A 21,288-nucleotide genomic window follows, 5' to 3' on the forward strand; every position below is an offset into this window, starting at 1 on the left:
AAAGAGAAATCAAAAATTTTGACCCATACAAAGTATTTTTGGCTATTGCTACAAATATACCCCAGCGACTTAAGACTGGTTTTGTGGTCCAGGGTCACATATATTGTATATACTTATGGATTAAAGTAAAATGATTAAAAAAAAAATGATTTCCATCTTAATTTTATGTGCAGGGTTGAGTTGTTAAGCCTGACAGTACCCTCCCAGACTATATTATATATATATATATATACTCCTCAAAAATATGAATAAAAAGTATGATACTACTAGTCTCAGCCTCAGACGTCACGCCCGCGGAACGTTGGCTAAACGTCTGATGCATATGGTACGCTTAACTGGAAACACTTCAGGAATGTCAAAGGGCGAATTCCAAACGGCTATTTTGCGCCCTTCAAGGGCACTTCTAGAAGGGGACGCCATTTGTAGGGACGTTCCAAACGAAAGTGAGCACCTTAATCCCTTCACGAAGGGCCCTTCCAGAAGGCCGTTAGCGAAGGGAACATTCCATGGTCACTTCACGGAAGTGATTTCCGTTAGTGATCACGTTTGCGCAGCGTTGTCAAGGTAACATTTCGTCAGTCATTCCCTTCGCCAAGGGAGTTCCAAACGGTTAAAAGAGACAGAAATGCCCTACTCCCTTAAAAGAACTCACTTCAAAGGGATCTGCCCTTCGGAGGGAGTAGGGCGTAGGGATGCGCACTTCCATTTGGAATTTGCCCAAAGTCGTCATCTGATTAGTTGAATTTGATCGGATATCCGGAACACGCGAGTGTCGCGTTTATTTTCGGTCCGCCGGGAAACCAAGCGCAGACTGATTTACTCGCATTTTGCTAAAAGGTGCTTATGCAGACGCCGTTGTTGTTATACACATTTGCGACGTTCGCGAACAAATTACTGGCTTACTGCTTGTTCTCCCTCTTCTTCGTTAACTTTCAATGCTGGTTATTTCAATGACTGACTTGTTGCACGCCAGTCTGTTGTTGTGGGGGCATTTCTACACCCCGAAACGTGACGCTGAACGAAACGAACTGTGATTGGTTGTTTGACATGTCGGTCAAACGGCCTTATGGGCGGGCCTTGGCCAATTAAAGCTGCCATGAATTCCAGACCTTCAGACGTCAGTCTGAAGGTCTGGCTACGCGAGACTATGATACTACTAACCATTTTCTGCACCAGTATTAAAGAAACCTGAAAGGGTTGAATTCAGACTAAGGGACATAACTTTAAAGTCTGTTTTTTTGTAAAATATCTTGCATTTTTTTTTTAGAAAAATATTTTTCACAAGAAAGGAATACAAATACAAAAATCATAGAAACTATGCATTATTTATATAGAAACTACTATTTTATTAATATTAATATTTTCTGAGTACAAACTCAGTGGAGTGCCTCAGGGACATGAAAAAATGCTTGGTTTAAGATAGATATAAGACATTTTTTCTTAATGCAAAAAAATAAAATATTAAAATGCAATAATTATTTTTATTCATTATAATGGGCATATATATTAATATCCGACTATATTCTTTAAACATTCATTTTTAATAAATAAATAATTATAATAAAAACCTACCAGCAAAGTTCAAACGTTATTTTTCAACACATGACAGATACAATTAAGATGATACATATTCACCAAGTTATTACCAAGCATTTTCTTTAGCAGGTATCTTGTTTGATCACTCACATACATAAACCATTTAACCTTGCATTTCTAAATAAAATTACCAGCCAACTGGATTCTTGAAAAGTTTTATTCACTCACTAAAGCCAGTTTTTATTCCTATTTGCCGCTTGTAGAGTATTGTCAATGTATAATTTATGGAATGTTTACTTTCTCTGAGACTTTGATTTGCCTTGTGAATAATGTGATTGTGTGCAGCGTTATCAGCATTGCTGTTTTTTTTTTTTTTTGTGGTTTTGTCATATTAAATTTTAATGCATGGCATGCAGTTTGCTGTTAGGGCCTCCCTCTAGGTCTGCATGTGACTGTGAGGCAGCGTGCATGTCCTGAGCTATCAGTGCACTGAACTGTGAGCAGGATTGACTTTGACTTGCATGTAATTGTGGCCCTGCACAGAGTAAATAAAATGTTTATGAAGCTATCCTCCTGAGAGAAGATGTGTGCAATGTGCAGTACATGTGTGTTTGTGTGTTTTTGAATGCGATCGTTCGCACAAGCCAAGGTGTCTGCAGGGTTCTGGAGTGTCAGACATTAAGGACATCTGTTCAGACATACACACGACGTCTCTCTCTCACTGGTTTCACCCCCACTCCCGGGGTGGCAGGCTATTTCAGAAACACACACTTCCGTTCCACACATTTGACCATCACCTTTCTGTATAACCGCACTTGATGTATTTGTATGACTAATAAAAATTTACAGTAAATATGTATTCATTGTAAATACTTAGAGTTTTTTATTATATTATACAGGGATGTTGATTTATCATGTTAATTTGTTGTGATTAATTATAGAAAAAATAATGTGTAAAAATGATTAACGCATTTAACACACCCCACTCCAGCCCAGACTGGTTTGTCGTCTTATTGTACGTTGCAGACAGTTTCTAACAAACATGATCTACTAAGGTAGCCTATTAAAATGCAGTTATGCTCATGAAATTTTAGATGTTAGGGCAAATTTTTGTCTTATATTTAGGGATGTAACGATATTATCAATATCGTGGTGTTGTGATAGCAAAACAGTCTCGATATCATCATGGTCATGACTGTATGAAACTGTATTTTTTGGAAAGTCATTTTTAAAATTACCCTGGAAATTCAGAGGTCTTGTGAGAGCACAATTTGAATGGTCTCTGCAAGACACTCTGGCATCGAGCAATGATGCACGTTACTGCATTACGTAAGCAGTTCTGGGAACCAATCAAATCGGTGTATCTGATGTAGGCGGGCCAGAGGCGAACTAAGCTGATGACGACAGTGCTGCGACATCTGGGATGAAGATGGCTACAGATGAACACCAGTTGTTTGAAAAGGCTTTGGCCGCTACAATGAACGAGTTAGACTTGGCTTTTCATATAAAAGAGGAACAGAAAACCGCGCTCGAATCGTTCCTTTGCAAGAAAGAAGTTTTTGCTGTTTTGCCGACTGGATACGGCAAGAGTTTAATCTATCAGTTAGCGTGTATCACCATGTATTGTTGTGATTGGTCGTGGCGTTATCCAATTGTGTGCAGTGAGAGTTTCAAATGCATGCTTGGTGCCACCCCTCGGGTTAGGCCCTTTTCATTGCTCGATGCCAGACCCTTAATCTTAATAGATTAGGGTCTGGATTTTTTCCAGGCTATTTTAAAATATATTTAAACATAAAAGGTCATCAAGGGCCATTGTGTTTTGGCACATGCAGTATCTGTCAAACGAGCTAAAACTGAAAGCACAATATGAATTAATCCCTTCATCTAGTTTGTTTTAGCTGCTCGTTTCAAAGTGAAGCATGCATTTAATTCAGGCGATCAGCTTGTGATCCGGTGTTTTCCGCGCCTTAGAACGGCTCAGTTCACAGTGAATGCAGTGAACTCGTTTATTCCATGTGCTGTGAGTTTAGCTCACCTTTGGGAACACAACTGCCACCAGTTATGCTTTAATTTAGTGGCAGATGATTATAGCATTTTTGACTAGATTTGTAGTGAGACACATTTTCGTACACCTGTTTTCACTGAAGCTGGAGTTTTCCATCAAAATAAAAGCTCTACTGTCGTTTCTGTCAAAATAAAAGCTTAAAAGTGCAGTATGAATTGCTGACAGCTAGCGGTTTCAATGGGTCATGTTAGTGCAGTCCAAATTCAAAATACCTCTTTCAAGTGTAGAAATTAGGAAAGAAGCATTGTAGTTTTCCTACTATAGTTTCAAAGCAAAAACGATATATCTATGAAATATTCATTTTCATTTATTTTACAGTGCAATTGTTTTACAATACATGACTATTACTGTCATAAGAGTAACAATAGTATAACATTGTTGTTATTTCTATTATTATACTCTAATTTGTTTGGCTTCCTAAAACACCAGTGTGATTTTAATTTAGACTTAGACAGTATATACCATAAAGTCCCCTTTAAAGTCAATTTACTTTTTTTTTTCTTTAGTTAAGAATATGAGTTGGAGCTTTTGATTTTGAACTCTCAAAGTGCATTAGATAAAATAATTTACCTTTAAAATTTATAAAATGTTCATTTTTTTCCTGATTCTTCTTTTTTTAAATATCACAATAAATACTGTATTGTGGACTTCATATCGAGATATAATTTTATTGTGAGATTTTGATATTATTACATCCCAGTTATATCATATGATATGTGACCCTGGACCACAAAACCAGTCTTAAGTCGCTGGGGTATGTTTGTAAGCAATAGCCAAAAATACACTGCATGGGTCAAAATTATTGATTTTTCTTTTATGTCAAAAATCATTAGGAATTTAAGTAAAGATCATGTTCCATGAAGATTGTTTGTAAAATTCCTACTGTAAATGTATCAAAATGTAATTTTTGATTAGTAATATGCATTGTTAAGATCCTAATTTGGACAACTTTAAAGGTGATTTTCTCAGGATTTTGATTTTTTTGCACCCTCAGATTCCTGATTTTCAAATAGATGTATCTCGGCCAAATATTGTCCTATCCTAACAAACAATACATCAATAGAAAGCTTATTTACTGAGCTTTCATATTATATATACATCTCAGTTTTGTAAAATTTAACCTTATGACTGGTTTTGTGGTCCAGGGTCACATATAGTTTAGCAATAGCACACAAAGAAGTGTGCTGTGTGTTTTTGTTTTCTCAAATATCTACATGATAACCCATTAGTACTTATTTATTATTATTAATGCGCAATTTATGTGCAATTAATTTGTGATTCATTCAGTTATTTAAATTGGCACATCACATAATGAATTAGATAAAAATATAATCACTTGACATTTTATTGCTTTAATCAGTATCTTATAAGTATTTATACTTTTTTTCATACTTTTATACTCATTGTGTATTTTTGTACTATTGAAGCTGTTAAAAAAATTAACTAAAAAAGCTTTTTTCAGAAAAAAAGAAAGAAAAATGAGAGCTGGAACTTTTCTGTCAGCTCCTCTAATTAATGCTTTTATTATAAAAAGCACAAAACCCACTCTCAATTGCTTTCTGTCTAGTGTATTATGATGCAAACTCACGCTGTGCTGTTTTCTTGAAGGGAAAAAAAACTGTTTTGCTCTTTTGTTCTTTTAATTTTTTCATTTGTAGTGTTTTCACACCTGTGTTGTTGCACATTCTTGATCCCTCTATACCTCCCAGCTTTTATCTCTCTCTTTCTGTCTGCGTCTCCTCTACGTCCGTCCCTCTTCTCACCCCCAACCTTCTGTTGAACTTTTTTTGATTCTCAGCTATTCGTCCTTTTGTTTTTCTTTTTTCTAATCCGTCTCTGTGATCCTAATCCGCCCATAAACTCTCATCATTGGCGTGTATTTCCTCTTGCTGTGTGCTTTGCTGTGTGGAGTCGAATTGACACTAAGAATCAGCACAGTGTTTTTGTTTACAATCTCAACCTCGATATTGATGTTCATGGACATTGTTTTCATCGCAGATGCATTTCATCCTGCCTGAAAGGAATTGTTACAGTTCTGAATAAGAAGATTGCATTTTGTGAACACATTCCCGCATACAATCTCATCATGTCAATATGCCTCACAGAGTCATTTGTGTGTGTGTGTGTGTGTGTGTGTGTGTGTGTGTGTGTGTGTGTGTGTGAACATCATCATCATCTCTATAGTACTACTGTCACCCTTCCCCTGGGTAAGACACTGCACACAGGGTTTAAGCAGATGGCAAATCTCTCTCCCTGGGGTATCATCAACTTACAGCCTTCGCTCATTCTCTCTCCCACTGTTTTGCTCTCTGTCCTTCCTCGTGCATATCTGATCCCTTTTTTCTTCTCACTAGTAGTTTTTTCCTCTCTGACAGACAGGAGAGAAAGGGACATCCACTTGCAAATTACATCTTTCCTGCTCCGTCTCTCCTGTCTCTCTCATCTCGTCTGTCTCCATCTCTCCTCCTTTGCCCTCCCTGTGTAATTAACTAGGTTTCAGTAACAAACCTTTGGGCTTTGGGGTTGCTATGGTTACCTCTCTCTCCATACTGTTTTCTGTTTGTCAGTCTATCTCTGTTGCTAAATTGTGCGTGTGTGTGTGTGTGTGTGTGTGTGTTTGTCCTTTTTTCAGGGGCTGTGTGTCTGTTCGTTTGAAAAAAATGTGTTTGTCTGGGCTTACATTAACTCCATCTGGTAAATTATTTGTTGGCTCATAAGCTCGTCACTTATCATGCGGTTTAATGTCCATGTGCAGAGGTGTAATGAATTTTAAATGGGGAAAAATAATCAGCAATCTTATTGCTCATTTGTGTTTTAACTTCACTGTCTGATCATGAAACAATGTTGTTTCAGTGCTGCTTTGTTGGGCAGCAGCCTCATACTTAAACCTAAATGCTCAGCCCTGTTTGATGCATTTTTTTTTTATTAAAATTAATACTGATACACTGGGTTAAAAACAACCATTTCAGGGTTATTTGGCAACCCAGCGCTAGGTAAATATTGGACAGAACACATGCTGGGTTATTTTGAGTTTTTGTTACAGTTGAGTTCAAAAGTTTACTTCTCCCTTTTAGATTTTGCTAAATGTTAGTTATTTTACCAAAATAAGAGGGATCATACAAAATGCATGTTGTTGTTTATTTAGTACTGGCCTGAATAAGATATTTCACATAAAATAGGTTTACATATAGTCCACAAGAGTAATTTTTAAAAATGACCCTGTTCAAAAGTTTACATACACTTGATTCTTAATACTGTGTTGTTACCTGAATGATCCACAACTGTGTTTTTTTGTTTAGTGATAGTTGTTCATGAGTCCCTTGTTAGTCCTAAACAGTTAAACTGCTGCTGTTCTTCAGAAAAATCCTTTAGTTCCCCCAATTTGTTGGTTTCTCTGTATTTTTGTGTATTTGAACCCTTTCCAACAATGACTGTATGATTTTGAGATTCATCTTTTCACACGGAGGACAACTGAGGGACTCATATGCAACTATTACAGAAGGTTCAAACACTCACTGATGCTCCAGAAGGAAAAACTATGCATTAAGAGCCGGGGGTGAAAACTTTTGAACGGAATGGAGATGTGTACATTTTTCTTATTTTGCCTAATTATCATATGTTTTCATTTAGGACTGCCCTTTAAAAGCTACAAAAGATAGATGTTTTCCGGAAGACAAAATAAGTTAAATGTATCCTGATCTTCAAATTCAAAAGTTTGCTCTTAATGCATAGTTTTTCCTTCTGGAGCATCAGTGAGTGTTTGAACCTTCTGTAATAGTTGCAAATGAGTCTCTCAGTTGTCCTCAGTGTGAAAAGATGGATCTCAAAATCATACAGTCATTGTTGGAAAAGGTTCAAATACACAAAAATGCTGGAAAACCAAAGAATTTGTGAGACCTGAAGGACCTCAATATCAACTCAATCTTTTACAATCATAAAATTTTCAAAAATGGATGTGACAGGAGCAGCAAGAGCAGCCAATTGGAATGTGTGGGAAGAAAACAGGCTGTTCCTGATCATTAAATGACTTATTCTTGACTTATCTTATATTCATGTTTAAAAAGTTACTCCAAAAGCAGCTTTACTTTGTGTAATCTTGTCTGTCAGACATTTAAAGGTTGTATCAGCGATTTCTAGCCTGAAACATAAAGTGTCAAATTCAGCTGACCTTTCATCACGATCCGCTCGCTGCGTGCCCCATAAATTGTCTGTGAAAAAAACGTGTCTCTCTGGTCAGCCTAGGGTCCAAGATATGCCAAAAAACAATCGGCACTACCAACCTTTTGGTAGTGCCGATTGTTTTTTTGGCATATCTCGATAACTTACATATAACAGTGTTATATATACATATAACATATCACGATAACTTACATATAACAGTGAAGTTGCATTATGTTTCAGCTCTGGTTGTGTATTCGTTTGCCGGGAGAAGAAACTCCAATAGTGGCGTTGGCATTATATTTTAACAAAATAATGGGGAAAAAAATATACTTTTTTTTTTTTTAGTTATACAGTCATAGTTTGATAGGAATACAATGCAATACAAACCTTTATTTCATTCAGAAAGCTTTCCGTCTGTCAGGTTTTCTCTTAGGACAGACCAAAAAATGGCTGCTGACAAATGTAACCAGTTTTAACAGGTTTGGCACAGACTAAATAATTTAGTTGTATATTGTCCACCAATCAGGTCTCGTAATGAAAAAGCTCTGTATCTACAAGTTTAATTTGTAAAATTGGATAAGAGCTTTCGTTTCACCTATGACACAGGTTCAAGACCCTGCTTTTTACTTAATTGATGGAAACGTCAATTAGCACTTTAGAAGATCAGGCTCACAACTGCATTTTGTTTAGTTTACTAAGCAGAAAACTGTAAGGGACATAAAGCACATTTATACTATCTTTATATATTTGGGTCAAAAACAATAAGTGTAATACTGCTTGTTGTTGCCCCCCCCCCCCCCCCCCCAAATGTTAACGTTTTCTGTTTAAATTAATTGCATTTTACATTTTACATTTTACAGAAGACACCCACTAAAATGTCATTCAGTGTAACAATCAATGCAAGTCAGGCATATTTACAACAAAAATCAATTTATGAATTACTTATGAATTACTTTCATCCCAATTACTAATTAGTTGTAATTCTACATTTTTAAAATTTGCCACTCTCCTAGGTTTTGCCTGTTTGTCAGTAAGAATTTTTACTAATTTAAAACAATAAAATATGCTCCCTTATTCTTTTATATATTTTAATATGTACAAGTCAGAATAATCTGTTGTTTGAGTTTTTACATATATAGTGTTACACTGAATGACAATGTAACATTATTTAAACCAAATTTGACATTTTATTCTCCAAAAACTTAGAAACCTTTAAAGTAGACACTTTACTTATATTTAATGTGCTTTCTATGGACATAAAATCACTTTTGTAAATTTTCTTTTGGTGTGGACACCTTAACGTATTTGACCCATTTACACTAAATTAATTATGGCACATTTAAAAGGGTAATATAATGAAAAATATTCTATTCTACTCTACTCTATTCTATTCTATTTTAAAAAGTGTACATACACTGCCATTCCATTTGGGTTAGTTTTTTTTTTTTTTTTTTTTCAAATTTATTTTTTGTTAGCTGGGACACATTTATCAAAAATCACAGTAAAGATGTTTATGATTTGATTATTAGCCAGCAACATTGATGAAAGTAAGAAATATTACTGTGCCACCACAGAAATTCACACTTTTTTTTTTTTTTTTTACTGATTTTTTGTTAAATATAGTGAACATAAGAAACTTCTTTCAAGAACATAAAAAATTGAACTGACCCCAAACTTTTTTGAATGGTGTAGTGTATTAACTTCCTTTAACTAATCCTCATCCTTGACCTTCTCTCCTCAGAGTGATTTCTTTAGTCAGTCACCAGTAAGGCATTATTTTAGTTTTAAGCCATTGTTTTTCATGCTGTAATGTCTCTGACATCTTCCCTGAAGAGTCCTCTGTTTTCTTTTTGTCGTTTCAGCTAACAAGACACTTCTGGGTGGAGGAGGAGGTGAGTCAATTCTTTTTTTTCCCCCCTCTTTTTCAGAGTCTGAATGAGACAAATCTAGACACAGCTCAAGAGGGAAAAGACATTAGAGGAGAGAAGCATCGGAGAGGTGAGAGGAATTAGAAGGTGAAAGAGAGCAAGTGAGAATCAGCAGGTGGAAACAAAGGTGAGAGAGCGAGAACGTATGTGTGTGATGGGAGCTGTTGTCAGCCTGAGGCTTTGCACTTTTCTGAATTCGAACAGACGATCTCTGATAGCCCCGTGAGTGAGAACAGAAGCGCTATTTGAGGAGCAAAAGAGCGATTAGAGACCCAGCGAGATGAAATAAGCGCTAAACTCTTAAACCATCTCTGATAGAGCTGCCCTTCCCTCCCGACGCGCACACACACGCACATGCCCACAAACATCGACAAGAGAAAAACAATTCATCAGCAGATTCTGAATAAAACGGCGGAATTAAAGAGAGACTGTGCTTTTTCCAAACCGTTTGCTCACTGTGATGTATTAAAAAGTTCTTTGATCTGACAAGACGGTAGATCTTCTTAGAAATACAGTAAAGCCTTCAGATTTCTCCCATCTATCTGTACATACACATATTCATCAAACAGTGAGCTGCTTTGGCACTGCAGCCGCACGGACAGTGAAGTCTTAACTAATATTTAAAGGACAAAAAAAAGGAAGTTTTGGATATGGTGCTAATTCTATGTATTGTTGAACATGTTTTATGATAGTAAACAGGGCAGTACTGACATTGTTAGACTTCCAATATATAAACTACAGCCCATCAAATAAGTAGTTTTCTCCTGAGGATCCATAACTATGTCTGCAATTATCTAAGATTGCGCTTTTAGTCATTAGTTACGGGCCTGTAATGTTCCTGCTCTCAAGAGGTTCCAAATAATGAGTGTGTTACATGTAACAACTGTTTTTCCAATAGGCTGTGTGCAGTGTGAACCCACCTCTAACCTGAAATAGCAACAGTAGCTATCTCATATCAGCACACCCGTTTCCACCAGACTAGCTGCTAAACCGTCTTGACAGTATTAAAGGGATAGTTCACCCAAAAATGAAAATTCACTCATCACTTACTTACTAATTTCTTTTTTCTGTGGAACACAAAAGAAGATATTTTGAAAAACGTTTCTTTACAATACAATGAAAATCCAGTGCTCTTCAGAAGATCTTCCTTTGTGTTCCACAGGAGAAAGAAAATCATGCATATTTGGAAAGACACAAGCGTAAGTAAATGATGACAGAATTTTCATCGCTGGGTAAACTAGCCCTTCAACACAGCATTCACAAATAAAACACTTCTTTGGAATTAATTGGCTAATTACAACATTTTGTGCAGTGTCTTCTTCTCACATATATAAAATATGGTAATATGTGAAAAATAAATGAACATGAGATATTACTTTGAGTTTAAATTATTGTATTGATTTTATTTTTTTTAAGATAATGTACAGTCATTATCACAAAGTAAAAATTTTGTAAATTAAGTAAATTATGAACCATTTAAATGTAAACTGCAATATTTCACACAACAAACAGAACAGTTGTCATGTGTGACACTATAAATAAGCATTGTTTTAGAAATGTGAATGCTCAGTAGCTGTGATAATTGTACATATCTTATTTTGTGCTTTCAAATTTTAAAACTACAACCTGAATATGAGACGCTGGACCACAAAACCAGTTATACGTAGCACGGGTATATTTGTAGCAATAGCCAAAAATACATTGTATGGGTCAAAGTTATCGATTTTTCTTTTATGCCAAAAATCATTAGGATATTAAGTAAAGATCATGTTCCATGAAGACGTTTTGTAAATTATCTCCCGTAAACTTTTGATTTTTTTTTAAAAATCTAACATTTTTTGATTAGTAATATGCATTGCTAAATACTTAATTTGGACAACTTTAAAGGCGATTTTCTCAATATTTGGAATTTTCTGCAACCTCATATTCCAGATTTTCAAATAGTTGCATCTCAGCCAAATATTGCTCTATCCTAACAAACCATACATCATATGAAAGCTTATTTATTCAGATGTCACATGACCCTTATGACTCGTTTTGTGGTAAAGGGTCACATATGTGTTATGTTAAATCTAATGTCTAATACCAAGTTTGGAGTTGGGATCAGTAAGATTTTTTTTTTGGTAAAACTTTACAATAAGGTTCTTTAGTTAACATTAGTTAACCACATTAGTTAACATGAACTAATAATGAACTGCTCGTATACAGCATCTATTAATATTTGTTAATGTTAATTTAAACATTTACTAATACATTATTAAAATCTTGTTAACATTAGTTAATGCAGTGTGAAGTAATATGAACAAACAATGAACAACTGTATTTTCGTTAACTAACGTTAATGAAGATTAGTAAATACAGCAACAAATGTATTGCTCATGGTTAGTTCATGTTAGTTAGTACATTAACTAATGTTTAACTAATGAACCTTATTGTAAAGTGTTACCTTTTTTTTAAGAAATCAGTACTTTTATTCAGAAAGGATGCATTAAATTTATCACAAGGTGACACTAAAGACATATATCATAATAAAAGATTTATATTTTAAATAAATGCTGTTCATTTTGAACTTTTCTCATATCATGTATTACAGTTTCCACAAAACAAATAAAGCAGCGCAACTATTTTGAACATTAAAGAAATAATTCACCTAAAAATGAAAATTCTGTCAGTAATTACTCACCCTCATGTCGTTCCAAACCTGTAAGGCCTTTGTTTATCTTCGAAACACAAATTAAGATATTTTTGATGAAAGCTGAGTGCTTTCTGACCCTGCATAGACAGCAACGCAGCTGACACATTCAAGAACCATAAAGGTAGTAAGGACATTGATAAAATAGTCCATGTGCATCAGTAGATCAGCTGTAATGTTATGAAGCTAATACTTTCTCTGCAAAAAAAGCTAAGATAAAAATTTTACTTGACATTTTCTTTTCTTCCGTGTCAGTCTTTGATGCATGTTCACAAGAGCCAGCATCCTGAGGTAGAACATCCATCTCTCTTAGTTCATTGTCTGGTATATTCTGGTGCAAGTACACTCTTAAAACTCTTTAAAAGATTCTTCACAGCAATGCCATTGAAGAACCATTTTTGGTTTCACAAAGAATCATTCAGTCAAAGGTTGTTTAAAGAACTATCCCTTTCGGTCACACTTTATATTAGGTCAAAAAATAAGCACAATGTACTTAATGTGGTCATAATGCATTGCAAAACACTTTAGCTTTTATTAAGGTGGGATATGGCTAAGGTTAGGGACAGGTTTGGTGGTATGGCTAGGTTTAAGGGTGGGTTAGGATATATGGGATGGTCAACAGTGGTAATTACGGAAATTAATTACAAATGTAATACATAAAGGTTTAAAAAAAAAGTACAATGTAAAAACATGTATGTACACAATACGTGCATTGTACCAAATGATTAATTTAAATGTAAGTACATAGTAGTTAAGGCCACCTAATGTAAAGTGGGACCTCTCTTTCTTACCTTTTTATAATCTGAAGAACCTTCTTTCGCCACAAAGAACCTTTTGTGGATTAGGAAGGTTCTTCAGATGTTAAAGGAACACTCCACTTTTTTTTGGAAATAGGCTCATTCTCTAACTCCCCCTCAGTTAATAAGTTGAGTTTTACCGTTTTGAAATCCAGTCAGCCGTTCTCCTGTTCTGGCGATATCACTTTTAGCATAGCTTAGCATAGATCATTGAATCCAATTAGACCAATATAGCATCAAGTTCAAAAATGACCAACGAGTTTCAATATTTGTCCTATTTAAAACTTGACTCTTCTGTAGTTATATCGTGTACTAATACCGGCGGAAAATGTAAAGCTGCGAATTTCTAGGCCGATAAGATTAAGAACTACACTCCCATTCCGGCGTAATAGTCAAAGAAGTTTGCTGCCGTAACATGGCCGAAGCAGGTGCAGTAATATCACGCCGGAAGTCACATTGGAAGTTACCTAGCTAGGAACTAATTTCAAGCGCTGCGTGATATTACTGCGCCTGCTTCGGCCATGTTACGGCAGCAAACTTCTTTGACTATTACGCCGGAATGGGAGTGTAGTTCCTAATCTTATCGCCCTACAAAATCACAGCTTTACATTTTCCGCCGGTATTAGTACACAATATAACTACAGAAGAGTCAAGTTTTAAATACAACAAATATGGAAACTCGTTGGTCATTTTTGAACGTGATGCTATATTGGTCTCATAGGATTCAATGATCTATGCTAAGCTATGCTAAAAGTGATATCGCCAGAACAGGAGAACGGCTGAATGGATTTCAAAACGGTAAAACTCAACTTATTAACTCGGGGAGGAGTTGGAGAATGAGCCCATTTCCAAAAAAAGTGGAGTGTTCCTTTAAAGGTCCTTCATGGAACCATTTACACAAAAAAAGTTCTTCTATGGCATCGTGAAGCACCTTTATTTTTAAGACCGTAAGTAAAGCTGGGCATAAAATTGTAGGTTTCAAGGTTCTTTGCAGAACGCCGGCTCCTGTGTCAGCAGCACCACGTATTTTTGTTTTCTTTGCGCACAAAAAGTATTCTCGTAGCTTCATAAAATTAAGGTTGAACCACTGATGGACTACTACATGGACTATTTTAAAGGTGCCATAGAATGGAAAACTGAATTTACCTTGGCATAGTTAAATAATAACAGTTCAGTACATGGACATGACATACCATGAGTCTCAAACACCATCGTTTCCTCCTTCTTATGTAAATCTAGTGTTTGCAAAAGACCACCGAAAAATAGGTAAATTCCAACATAACAGGTCTGTTACGAAACATCCCCGAGATCGTTAATAGTTACGCCTCCAACATTTGCATCGCCCAATCATCACTAACGTCAGCACATCAGTTAAACAAGGCAATCCATTGAAGGGACACGGTTAGCTTAATGCTAGCGCTAGCCTGTTACATTGCAATACATAGGATTTCACTTACCACATAAACAGAGAGATGACTACACTGATGATGGTGAATGATGGAGAAATAACTGCGTCGATTATGGCGAATGATTTACAGATCCCGAGTATCACTGACGAGCAGCTCAACTTGTGTGGTAAGAAGCACTCCCTCTGCATTGTAACTTTACACAGAGCACATGCGATCACAGAAATCAGACTAAAATATCTGCGATTCAAATGGCAGATTCAACAAACCGCATATTAAAAGCGGCTAGAGCTCCTAATTAAATATATATTTTTATCCATGTGCCAGCTATAGAGATGAGCAGCTCTGTGAAACAGCCAATCAGGGCAGAGCTCATTAATATTCATGAAGCTTCCAAATAACAGAGCATTTCATTCTAGGGGCAAATCCTAGGGTTGTAAATGGACCTATAAAACCATTTCTGGAGATTTTTTGCCCTTTCCTATGCCATATACCTTCTATGTAGATATCAGAGAACAATTTAAAAATATTGTATAAATGCATTCTATGGCACCTTTAACAATTTCCTTACTACTTTTCTGTGCCTTAAATGTGTCAGTTGTGTCAGGGTCAAAAAGCTCTCGGATTTTAATCAAAATTTCTCAATTTGTGTTAAGAATATACACAAAGGTCTTACAGGTTTGGAACAGGATGAGGGTGAGTAATTAATAACAGAATTTCCATTTTTGGGTGAACTATCCCTTTAATAATAAAAACTTTTGTGTACATACCCTGTCTGTGTGAGAGGTGTGTGTGCATTTTGAAAGTGCATTAGTAGATCTAACCTATGTAATTTACGATAGTAGAGTGCAATGCAAATGAACAGAAAAGTCCAACTGTTGACTCAGTATTTGCGCATATGCATATGTGTGTCGATTGTAAGCGTGTGCCGCTCTTGCTCTCTGCCCGTGTTAAGTGCCTGCCTGTTAGCTAATCAATACCAGTGATAAATCTGCACTTGAGAATCCTACTCATCAGAACCACGTCCCTCACACACAAACACAAATCCAGAAGTGCGCACTGCTGTATATTGACCTGAGAATTTTTTTATGCAGTTCCTCAAACACAAATGGCAAATGCGATTGATTTAGGCCTGACCTTCACCTCCTTCGTTTTAAACCTCACTGTCAGTTCGTGCCTCTGCATGTCTTCCATCTCCCTTTCGCTCTCTCTGCTTTACTCTACACCCATCCTTCTGTCTCTCTGCCCTACCCTATCACCTCTTCTTCTCGCTCCCTAACACTCCAACACCTCTTTTCTCTCTATTTCTGTCGCCCATACGCAAACACTTCAGCTTCCTCGCACTCGCACTCCCTCCCTCTCTTTTGTTGGCTCCACTCCTGAGGTTTGTTAAGGCAAACCTGGGTGATAATTAGGCAGGGACAAACTATACATCAGGGAGGACACAGCCTCAGAGCATTGCATGCAGAGAGAGTGATGAGGGGTTAGTCTCTGCCTGTTGGTGTTCAAAGCAGGAAGAGTACTAAAGCTGAGAGGGCAAAAACAAGAGGATGTGTTTAAAACAACAGAAGAGAGAATAAAGAAAAGAATGGATGAGTTAGGATGTGTGGTTTATGGTTTGTTTCAGATGCTGTTTTTCAAACTCTAGCTCCGTCCAATCTCAGTCAGCATTTTTGATGCACTGCAACTCAAATCAAAAATCAATTTATTAAGTTTTTTAGTCTTTTCTTTTTCCAATAACAATATCTAAACATCCTTAAAACTACATTTACTTGGAACAATATGACAAGACTTGTTTTCAGAGAATATATCTTAAATTAAGTGTATTTTTATTACCTCACTGGCAAATTGTTTTGTTGGATTTATGCTTGAAAAAAGAAAAACAAACAATTTGCCAGTGACATTAGAAAACTAAGCCTTATTCAAGATATATTCTTTAATCATCAGAGAAGCAAAACAGTAATATAATAATATAATACAATAATGTGTATAGTAAAGGTTGTTTCAGGGAATATGTCTATTATTTTTCTTACTGCATTGTCTTTTTTAAGCATAAATGGCACAGTTTATGCTTTAATTTGCCAATGGGGTTAGACATGTTCTCTAAAAACAAGTCTTACTATCTTATTACTTTATACACACAATACACTACCAGGCAAAAGTTTTTGAACAGTCAGAATTTTAATGTTTTTAAAGAAGTCTCTTCTGCTCACCAAGCCTGCTTTTATTTTATCAGAAGTACAGCAAAAACTGCAAAAAAATATATATATTTATTTTTTTACTTTTTTAAATAACTTTTATATTTGAATATATTTAAAAATGAAATTATTTCAAAGCTGCATTTTTCATCATTACTTAAGTCACATGATCCTTCAGAAATCATTCTAATATTCTGATTTGCTGCTCAAAAACATTTATTATTATTATTATGTTGAGAACAGCTGAGTATAATTTTTTTTAGGCTTTTTTGATGAATAGAAGAACAGCATTTATCTAAAATAAAAATCTTTTGTAACATTATAACTGTCCTTATCATAACCTTTGATCAATTTAAAGCATCCTTGCTAAATAGTATTATTATAATTTCTTTCCCCAAAAAATATAAAATAAATCAATTAATTAAAATTATACTGACTACAAAAGCTTTTTATTTGACAAATGTTGATCTTTGGATCTTTCTATTCATCAAAGAATCCTGAAAAAAAAAATTACTTAAAATTTAGCTTTGATCACAGTAATAAATTACATTTTAAAATATATTCAAATAGAAAGTAAAAAATAGTAAGTTTTACTGTTTTTGCTGTACTTTGGATCAAATAAACGTAGGCTTGGTGAGCAGAATGTTTAAAAAAACATTAAAAATCTTACTGTTCGAAAACTTTTGACTGGTAGTATTTATACTGTATAATAGATACTGTCTATAAACTTTGAAAGATTTTAAAGGATTTTTTCCTGAAAAACAGAAAAATATTTAATAATAAAAGGATTTCTTTGCCGTGTACAAGACAGGAACTGAAAGGAAGAAACATATGGAAAAAGAAAGTGAATAAGGAAGGAAGAAAGAGAGGCAGTGAGTGAGTGAGTGATGGAAAAAATCATGCTGGATTTTCTACGTTCACGGTCAAATGGATCATACTTGGAAATGGCACACATAACTATAGGCGATCAAAATTTTCTGTCCATTACAGTGGGAGACATCAGTCCTGATGCTAAGAGCTGAGAGAGCTCCAGATTGTACGAAAGGACACAGTGACATTAGAGTCTCTTTGGGGGTTTTGTTGCGTTTGCGGTGTAACGTTGCATTTTGGCATATGGCTCCTTTTTAAAAAATAAAAAAAATCCTTCAAGTCTGTTTGTGAGATTTCTTTGCCCTGTTTTCATCAGCCTGGAAAGCCACACATGGATAAGTATTGATTGATTGTTTTATTTTTTGAGTCAGAATGTGTGTGTTCTGTCCTCCCCTTGGCACTGAGTGGAATGTTGGTATTCTGGTTGAAAACCCAGAGCACCGGGCAAGTGTTTAGAGAGAGATAGTGCTTTGGTGTCGAGGGATTTGTGACACGGGCAAGCAGATGTGCCAGATCCAATCAAATGCTCTTACTAATGGCTGCCATGGTGACCAGCTCAGCCAATAAAAGGGTGTGTTTCAATAACACTTGTTAGTGCCGCTCGGTCCAGGCCAAACCGATTTGATGGGAAATTGGGGACAACTGTTAACGAATGCTTTTGTATGCAGAAATTCTGTGCACGCTGCAGATGCACGCGTGTTTGCGTGTATGCGGTTAGATGTTGCGTGGGGTTGCATGTGAGAACCAAGACTGAAAAAAAAAGCTGTGTATGCAATATAGGAAAATATTATATGTTTTTTCCGTGTCACAACCCCGTCAGGTGAGCAAGAAGCCAATTAGCACCTGCTAACAAGATGTCTGTGTAATATAAAAAGTGTGTGTGCATGCATGTTGCAATTACACAGGAAGGCAAACTATTCCCAACAGACGTACCTCGTCACCACATTCGCATCTTTTCCCTTATTCCTTCCTCTCATCCTCCTTTCCTCCGTTCTAAAACCCTGAGTACTTCCCTCCATCTGTCCCTCCTGTTTTTTCTCTCCTCTTCACTCTCTCTGTGGTATTTCTCGGTATATATTCCCTATCTTTCCATCTTTTTATCACTCTATCTCTCGCTCCTGCAGATTCCGAGCACATATCAGCAAAAGTGCCAGGGTGCTGAAAACCCTCGAGTGAAACTGTTATGACCCTCAAATTGCTGCCCTCAGTGCTATGAGAAATCTGATTTTTTTTGTCCTCAAATGATAAATGGGGATTGGTTTGTGAAAAAAAACAGCAGCATTATAGTGTTTCTCTAGGGAGGGAGTGGGGTAAGATGTGTCAGTGAGTAAACTGCGACGCCCCCACTTTAATCTAGTGAACTGCATAATTGTTGTCATGCAGTATTATTTTTATGATTATTGTTAGGAAGAGCTCCTCATACACAGCTGCCTGAAAGCATATTTATCTAGGTTTAAAAATATATATCATGCATGATGTTAAATTGCATTGAAAGGTATTTGACCTAAAGATGTTACAAGATTTATATATAAATATGAGGCAAAGTCCCCAGCCATTCAGAAGCGCAGAAGTGCAATGCGTTCCCAACAAAATGGACAAGTTTATAATCTAATTCATAAATATTAAAATCTTTTTAACATTATTAAAACTACATACTGTAGTGACTGATACTATCTTTGTTATGGAAAACCCTTGTTGGTTCACATTGAGTTCACAGTTTTAAGGTTTATGTGACCCTGGACCACAAAACCAGTCTTAAGTAGCACGGATATATTTGTAGAAGTAGCAAAAAATACATTGTATGGGTCAAAATTATCAATTTTTCCTTTATGCCAAAAATCATTAGGATATTAAGTAAAGATCAAGTTCCATGAAGATATTTTTGTAACTTTCCTACCATAAATCTCAAAACTTTTGATTAGTAATATGCATTTTTTCTTTAGATTTTAGAATTTCAAATAGCTGTATTTTGGCCAAATGTTGTCCTATACTAACAAATCATACATCAATGGAAAGCTTATTTATTTATTTAATCTCAATTTAAGGACCCTTATGACTCTTTTTTTTGGTCCAGGGTCAGATATGTTTGCTTAAATTTATTTTCAAGATCTGAGTAAACTATCTGTTGCTTTCGGTATGGCTATAAATGTTATGCATTGTGATATTCAAATTCACATTAGACAATTTTAACACTGATTATAAAACGGTTAGTTCCATTCCTCAATTCTGATTGGTCAGCAGCTCATGATATGGCACTGCTATGACCGCTTCACTCAACGGTTCTGTGTATCATTGAACCCCCTTAGCAACCACCCATAGCAACGTAAACACAGCTGCAGCAGTTAGGGTCTACTTTTTACAGTGGAAGGCAGTTAATGATTTTACTTTATGAAAACATACAACCTAATATATATATATAAATTAATATATATTTTTTATTTTAATATTTTTATTGTGTGGTAACCGTTTTATAAAAGCAATAAGGTACTTGAGGCCGTGCTGTATCGTGAATAAATCACGGCTGAAGGGGTTGCAGGCACTCCGCTTCGCGTCGTGCCTAACAACGCCCTTCAGCCGTGATTTATTCACGATACAGCATGGCCTCTCGTACCTTATTGCTTAAATAAAGCACATAATCAATATCTTATATTATAATTGTCAGTTTGTATGTTGTTCCAGCCGTGACGGCACAGAAATAGAAACTATTTCTAAAATAGAAATTTTGCATGTGGCCGTCGCAGCTAGTGAAGACAAAAACTCAGAACAAGAAAGAAAATTTGTCACATGTCATGTGTAGTTAGGATTTTTAAGTATTTTACATTGATTCCAAAATAGTACCTCAAGACAGCAACAATTTAAACAAAATATTTTATTTATGATCTTGTGTTCAACTATTCTTCTTAATAGTTAACTTTGAAGTGTTTTTGAATTTTTCAGATCATCAGTTATTAAAGCTCAGTAAATATTGGTCACAGACACAGAGATTTACTTTAAATTTCACCAAGCTGATTACTCACTAAAACTCCCAGATTATGCTTTAATGCCAAGTCTTATTTTGACATAACAAAGTGGTTTTATCTATATGTGTGAGTTGTTTGCTTACTTTTTTTTTTTTTTTAAATGAGTCTTTCCATTAACGCTATTATATTGTTCATTCAGACTGATTTGCGAATGCAGAACGTTCAAGAATACAAGAGGCGGGATTTATCGCATGAACCAATCGCAGCCGATCATAACCAGTCATATCAAATCATATCGCAATGGAGGCATTGCCTCCTCTCACGTGACTTTCCCACATTCATTCTCAATTACCCCCTACTAAACTCACAGTACGCTTTAGGGTGTCTGTTAAAACTCAATGGGCTCAGGGGAGGTGAGAGAGATGCAGATTCCTGCTGTAACTTTACCTGCTGGTGTTGCTGTTAGACAATGTTTCTTTAGAAAAACAAGTGATTTACACACTGTTATATTTCATATTTTTGGCAATGCTTTATTTTAGTACTATGAATTTTTTTCTGCCTCCCTTGCCTCCTCAGAGGAAATGCCCCTGATACATCTTTCTGTGTTTTTTACGATTTAAAAAATCATTTAGTTAATTTTTATACCATTTTTACATTAGTTAATTTTTATACCAT

The 21,288-nt window shown here is 35.6% G+C and overlaps 1 protein-coding gene across 1 annotated transcript in view; it reads left to right on the forward strand.

The window, feature by feature from the left end:
- macrod1 (mono-ADP ribosylhydrolase 1) overlaps nt 1-21,288 on the forward strand; it is a 96,259-nt gene that overhangs the window by 48,458 nt on the left and 26,513 nt on the right. The window contains exon 4 of the mRNA XM_073820759.1: nt 9,625-9,654. Coding sequence (XP_073676860.1) covers nt 9,625-9,654 — 30 coding nt within the window. The remainder of the gene's footprint in view (nt 1-9,624; nt 9,655-21,288) is intronic.

Source organism: Garra rufa, chromosome 16 (assembly GCF_049309525.1).
Source record: "Garra rufa chromosome 16, GarRuf1.0, whole genome shotgun sequence".
In the NCBI taxonomy this organism is placed as follows: Eukaryota; Metazoa; Chordata; class Actinopteri; order Cypriniformes; family Cyprinidae; genus Garra; species Garra rufa.